Raw genomic sequence first — 7046 nt, 5'->3', positions numbered from 1 at the left:
GCTGGTTGAGCTATAGGCGCCGAGCCGAGAGGGACAATTTCAATGATGTCTTACCCTTCCATTTTTATAAAAAATCTACTTTGCTGAGCTTCTGAGAAATATCTAACAATACAACCAGGTTTGCAGGAGAAACTTCTAGATCCACTCACTCCGCAAAGTCAGTTTCAGTGATGCTTCTTATAGTTATACAAAGGCCTTAAAAAATACTGAATGAGGCAGTTTTTTCCAAATTCCTAGTTCCAGGCTTCACTTATGATTTTCACATATCCAAAACATCTCCAAAATTCGTTTTGATCCGTCCTTCTTGTTGATTGCTGTAATTGGCCTTTGATAATTTCACAAATAAAAATACCTTAAGGAGGGCCAGGCACAGTGGCTCACACCTATAATCCTAGCACTTGGGAGGCTGAGGTGGGTGGATTGCCTGAGCTCACAGGGTTTGAGACCAGCCTGAGCCAGTGCGAGACCTCATCTCTAAAAATAGCTGGGTGTTATGGTGGGCAACTGCAGTCCCAACTGCTTGGGAGGCTAAAGCAAGAGAATTGTTTGAGCCCAAGAGTTTGAGGTTGCTGTGAGCTATGATGCCACAGCACTTTACCAAGGGCAAGAAAGTGAGACTCTGTCTCAAAAAACAAAACAAAAACCTTAAGCATACAACTTAGAGAGGGGAAGGGAGGGAGTTTGGTGTGCTTTCCCCTGTAACAGGCGCAATGTAGGGGTATATGGCACACCTCCTAGGTGAAAGGTACAACAATAACTTGGACTTTACCTAATGCAAACAATGCAACCTAATTGTCTGTACCCTCATGCTAATCTGAAAAAAATGAAAAAAGGAACAAACTTAGGGTGGCACCTGTGGCTCAAAGGAGTATATGCTGGAGGTGGCAGGTTCAAACCCAGCTCTGACAAAAAAAAAAAAAGGAACAAACTTATTTGATCTATTGGCTAGTCAGTGAGATGCTTTGTGGAGATGAATTAAGGAGGAATATTAGCATCAAAATGCTGCTTCTTAAGAATCAGAAGTAAGCCCTCAGCACATTGGTTACAGTACCAGCCACATACACCAAGGGTGGCAGGTTTGAACCCAGCCCAGGCCAGCTAAACAACTGCAACCAAAAAATAGCTGGGTGTTTTGGTGGGTGCCTGTAGTCCCAGCTACTTGGGAGGCTGAGGCAGGAGAATCGCTTAAGCCAAGAGCTGGAAGTTGCTGTGAGCTGTGACGTCACAGCATTCTTCCGAGGGTAACATAGTGAGACAGAAAAAAAAAAAAAATCAGAAGTCAGTCTGGGACATTACTGAAACCCAGCTGTTAAAAGACTTTAAAATGTCATTATTTCTTGACCTTTTTAACAAAGTGAAGTGAAAATTAAAGCATGAAAACTGATTCTTCAAAAGACTTTAGTTCATTAATTAATGGGTATTGCTCTTGTCTTCTTAGCAGGATAAAATTAAAGCAAGTTTCAATTTGTACTCAAATGCAGTATGTGTGTGATTCCTCCTACCCAACTACATATTCAATATTTAAAATTTTTCTTCCTCCCGCCTGTAGCTCAAGCAGCTAAGGTACCAGCCACATACACCAGAGCTGGTGGGTTTGAATCTGGCCCAGGCCTGCCAAACAATGACTACAACCAGGTGTTGTGGCAGGCGCCTGTAGTTCCAGCTACTTGGGAGGCTGAGGCAAGAGAATCACTTAAGCCCAGGAGTTGAAGGTTGCTGTGAGCTGTGATACCATAGCACTCTACCCAAGATGACAGCTTGAGGCTCTATCTAAAAAAAGAACAAAAAAAAAAAAAACAAAAAACATTTTCTTTCTCGCCAAAGTCAGCTTTCCAAAGATAGTTTTTATCAATAATAAACATGTGGGCTCAGTATCTGTGGCTCAAGCAGCTAATACAATCATATACAACAGCCATATACCACAGAGCTGGTGGGTTCGAATCCAGCCCAGGCCTGCCAAACAATGACAACTGCAACCAAAAAAATAGCCAGGTGTTGTGGTGGCCATCTGTGGTCCCAGCTACTTGGGAGGCTGAGGCAAGAGAATCATTTAAGCTCAGCCAGGAGTTGGAGGTTGCTGTGAGCTGTGATGCCATAGTACTCTACTCAGGGCGACAGCTTGAGGCTTTGTCTCAACAATAGTAATAATAATAATAAACAACATCTGTCTCAAACAGTAACAGACCTCTGCATTTTAATTTTCTAGAAAATTCTTCAATGCTTCACTATTAGCACTCAGTAGCTTCCCCTAATCTTAATGTTATACTAACAAGTTCTCATTCTTTGTATAAATACAAACACAAACTGTTCAAAATGCAATATTCCTATCTAATGAAATCCCCATCCTCTTGTTCCTCTCCATAAAAGAGTCCTGTTTCAGGCCCTCCTCTCACCTACATTATTACTACAATGACCTTGAAACCAGTCTGATCATAATTCCCTAGATTTATTCTCCAGTTTACTACCACTATGTTCCCAAGAAATGTATGGTCTTCTGCCCCATCACTCTACCTTACACAACAATCCTTCTACACAGGACTTATATTTTGTCATTATATATTTACACGGGTTTCCTCTATTTTATTCTGAGTCCCTAGTGGGCAAAGACTAACGATTCATATTGGCCTTTCCCTACCATAGCACATAAATGGCACTCTACCAGAGTACTTTTTGGTGAATGTGTGTTCAACTCTCTAATGTTTTCAGATGACCTAATAATTTCCTCTTTGGGCTTGGTGCCTATGCTCAAATATTTTTTCTTTTTTTGAGACAGGCTCACTTTGTTGGCTGTGATACAGTGCTATGTTGTCACAGCTCACAACTACTTTATTTTTTTATTTTCAGACAGTCTCACTTTATCGCCCTCAGTAGAGTGCTATAGCGTCAGCTCACAGCAACCTCCAACTCCTGGGCTTGGGTGATTCTCTTGCCTCAGCCTCCCAAGTAGCTGGGACTACAGGTGCACGCCACAATGCCTGGCTATTTTTTGGTTATAGTTGTCATTGTCATTTGGTAGGCCCGGGCTGGATTTGAACCCACCAGCTGTGGTGTATGTGGCTGGAGCCCTAGCCATTTGAGCTATAGGCGCTGAGCCTATACTCTGAATTCTTAAAACTCAGTCTCATTTAGTGAAGAGTTAAAACCTTCCCCAATTTTAAGCTCCCTTCTGACTCAGTCCAAATGAAAAAGTTCTGAGTCATATCTATATGTTCATTTAATAACATGAAACTATTTTAAGTTATCTTACATGGCATTTTTAGCAAGTCAGATGCATAATGTGTAATGTGATATAAAAGTATCATTTATAATGACAAAACACCAAGTTGATGGGTAAAATTTTCTTGAATCCTGAAATGTAAGTAATATGGATTAATCATTAGTTATATATTCATCACATTAAAGTTACATATTCTATCACAAATGTGCCCCCCACTTTTAGTGTTTTATACTTAGACATTATATTCGACATTTTATAATGTAGTGATAATGGAGATAAAATAGTAGAAAACAGGCACTACAAGGATTTAGACAATTAAGGTAAGCTCAGAGTGACTTTTAATATGCCAATCAATGTTAATAAAACACAAGTCAAGGACAAGTGTAGACATGTCTTAAAACAAAATTAATGAGAAAACAATAGACAAATTCTATTTTTTTTTTTTTGCAACATCTGTTAGCCAGTAGTATTAGTCAAATGGCTAATTGCAGATAAAATATATTTTGTGAAAAACTTGGAATGTCAGAAGTCATTCTGGCATTTCAAAGAGCTATGTACAGTATCACCAAGATCAGTTTATATACACAAATATTGAAGAGAAACCAGATAAAACATTTAAAAACAGATTAAGAATATAATCAAGTACAAAAATGTTGGGAGGGAGGAAACATTTTAAAAAAGAGGAAAGGTTATTACCTGAAAGATTATAAAACCAGTAATAATTATACTACATTAATATAGCATGGGGGGGTGCATTTTTCCAACGCACTAGCTTCAATGTTCAAAGAAGAAAGGGCAAATAGCTGCTTTTCATCAAGAGCAGCTATACATTTCACATAATTATTTCAAAAAGAAAGCCTATTAACAACAATGATTGTTTAATGCTACAATTTTACAGCAAAGACAAAACTAAAATAGCAGCAAATTCACAAGGCAATACTTCCACAGAATTATCATCCCATGGTTCATGCAATGCCTACAAAGTGCTCCCAGTTGGATATACAAGTATAATTAATTCACAATTAAAAAGAAATATAAGATTGACACACAGGTACATGAAGGCTGAGTAGTATTGAGTCTTTTAGCATTTCCCTTTTCAAAGGGAGAATATGTTTGTAATAAAGCCCTAGAGTCCTTTGTACAGGTCACTACAGGGAAGATACCTTTTACAACGATGCAACAGCAAACTATAAGCAGCACACCACCACAGTGGTTAACCCTGGAAAAGGCTAGTGTAACATCTAACAGTGACTGACATCCTACAAAAAACAGATTTGTAAGACTAGATGAAAGTCTCATATAGCAATGGTCAAAATACAGCTTTCAACTGTAATTCACAAATCAGAGTCCTAAAAAATATTTCAGTAAAACTACTGACACCAATCAAAAAGGTAATTGCGCAGGAGACTCGCTTGAGCCCAGGAGTTGGAGGTTGCTGTGAGCTGTGATGCCACAGCACTCTACCCAGGGGGACAGCTTGAGGCTCTGTCTCAAAAAAAAAAAAAAAAAGGTAATTGCAAACTGGATTCTAGCAGTGATTTAAACCTAGCTTCCTCTTCTCACAGTTTTTTGGGGGAGGTGGGAAATAAGTAGTTCAGTATATAGTAAGGCTGACAGAGCGGTTCATTTTCTTTCCAATAAGTCGAGATGTTCTACTACTCTGGGTGGTGGACCTAGTGGCCATCCGGTCAGTGAAGAGTGCTCTTTCCTCAGCTGCAGCTTTTGCCATCTGGGCTTTCTTGAGTTCTCTAAGAACATAAAAATAAAAAACAAGAGTTGTCACCTATTCTATTTATCCTAGGAGGAGATCTCAGGAGGCCAAAGAGAAATATTACTATCACTTGAGAGATATTTGCATGCTATCATTATTCTAAGATGCCTTCAGTTAAGGAATAAACAATATAAAACTTACTTTGGAGAAAACATGAAACTTCCGACAACTAAAATTTATGAAATGATTTTATTTTATGCTTTTAAAATTAAAATATCACATACACTTGTATGCAAGAACATGAGTAATGAAGATGTTAGTAAAGACTAGGTTTAAAAAATAATTTCAAATAAAACTTGAATTTAGGCCAAATGTGGTAGGGCTCACACCTGTAATCCTAGGAGGACAAGGTGGGTGGACTGCCTGAGCTCAAGAGTTCAAGATCAGCCTGAGCAAAGCAAGACCACGTAAGCTAAAAATAGAAAAACTAGCAGGGGGCTGTGACAGGTGCCTGTGGTGCCAGCTACTCAGGAGGCTGAGGCAAGAGGATTCCTTGAACCTAGGAGTTTGCGGTTGTTGTGAACTCTGATATCACTGCACTCTACTCAGGGAACCTGAGACGCTGTCTCCAAAAAGAAAACAAACCACACTTTAATTTATATTGTGAATTAATCTTTCCATAATAGAGATGAAAGGAAAACTTCAGCTCGGCACCAGCCACATACACCTAAGGTGGTGGGTTCGAATCCAGCCCGGGGCCGCCAAACAACGATGGCTGCAAACAACAACAACAACAAAAAATAGCCGGGCATTGTGGCGGGTGCCTGTGGTCCCAGCTACTTGGGAGGCTGAGGCAGGAGACTCGCCTGAGCCCTGGAGTTGGAGGTTGCTGTGAGCTGTGATGCCACAGCACTCTACCCAGGGGGACAGCTTGAGGCTCTGTCTCAAAAAAAAAAAAAAGAAAGGAAAACTTCCTATATGTACAAACTATGATAGATATTAAACTAGTGGCCAATAAATCTTTTAATATGTAATGTAAGATTTTTATAATTTAAATAATAAATGTTAATATTTAATATAAAACCTTTCAAAGTCAGTTTTATCAGGTTAAAATAAAAATGGTAACAACAAATTCTTTTTTCTTGTTTTTTTTTTTTTTTTGATACAGTCTCACTATGTGACCCTCCATAGAGTGCTATAGTGTCACAGCTCACAGCAACCTCCAACTCTTGCCTGTAAGTGATTCTGTTGCTTCAGCCTCCAAAGTAGCTGGGACTACAGGTGCCCGCCACAATGCTTGCCTATTTTTTGTTTGCAGCCATCATTGTTGTTTTAGCAGGTCCAGGCCAGGTTCTTTGGTGTATGTAGCCAGCGCCCTACTCACTGAGCACAGGCATCGAACCAACAAATTAAAAGAATTAAGAATGCATAGGCTGGGGGTGGCGCCTGTGGCTCAGTGAGCACGGCGCTGGCCCCATATACCAAGAGTGGTGGGTTCAAACCTGGCCCTGGCCAAACCGCAACAAAAACATAGCTGGGTGTTGTGGTGAGCGCCTGTAGTCCCTGCTACTCGGGAGGCTGAGGCAAGAGAATCACCTAAGCCCAGGAGTTGGAGGTTGCTGTGAGCTGTGTGACTCTTTGCCACAGCACTCTACCAAGGGCAATAAAGTGAGACTCTGCCTCTAAAAAAAAAAAAAAAAAAATGCAGGGACTATAATCCCAGCACTCTGAGAGAGCAAGGCAGGTAAATTACTAGGAGCTCATGGGTTCAAGACCAGCCTGAGCAACAGCAAGGCCTTGTTTCTAAAAATAGCTGGCTGTTCTGGCAGGCGCCTGCAGTCCCAGCTACTTGGGAGGCTGAGGCAAGAGAATTGCTTGAGCCCACGAGTTTGAAGTTGCTGTGAGCTGTGATATCACAGCACTCTACAAAGGTGACAAAGTGAAACTGTCTCTAAAAAAAAAAGTGACCTGTGGTTTACTTAATACTTTCCAGCAATTTTTCTCTTTTTAAGAACCTGTGTCGGCTCGGCGCCTGTGGCTCAAGCGGCTAAGGCGCCAGCCACATACACCTAAGGTGGCGGGTTCGAATCCCCAGCCCGGGCCCGCCAAACAGCAATG

General features: G+C 40.6%; 1 protein-coding gene across 2 annotated transcripts in view; it reads right to left on the bottom strand.

Moving 5' to 3' along the window:
- Positions 1–4707: 4707 nt before the first annotated feature.
- The window catches only part of WEE1 (WEE1 G2 checkpoint kinase), a 22652-nt gene continuing 20313 nt past the window's right edge, over positions 4708–7046 (bottom strand). The window contains exon 11 of one of the 2 annotated variants that reach the window (XM_003781091.3): positions 4708–4965. In XM_003781091.3, the coding sequence (XP_003781139.1) occupies positions 4812–4965 (154 nt within the window). In that variant the 3' untranslated portion in view covers positions 4708–4811. The remainder of the gene's footprint in view (positions 4966–7046) is intronic. The other variant, XM_023515351.1, reaches the window with a different exon arrangement.

The sequence above is a fragment of the Otolemur garnettii genome, unplaced genomic scaffold, assembly GCF_000181295.1.
Source record: "Otolemur garnettii isolate 467f Iridium unplaced genomic scaffold, OtoGar3 scaffold00001, whole genome shotgun sequence".
Classification (NCBI taxonomy): domain Eukaryota; kingdom Metazoa; phylum Chordata; class Mammalia; order Primates; family Galagidae; genus Otolemur; species Otolemur garnettii.
Note: the sequence above shows the minus strand (reverse complement) of the source record. Positions and strands in the feature narration are given on the sequence as shown.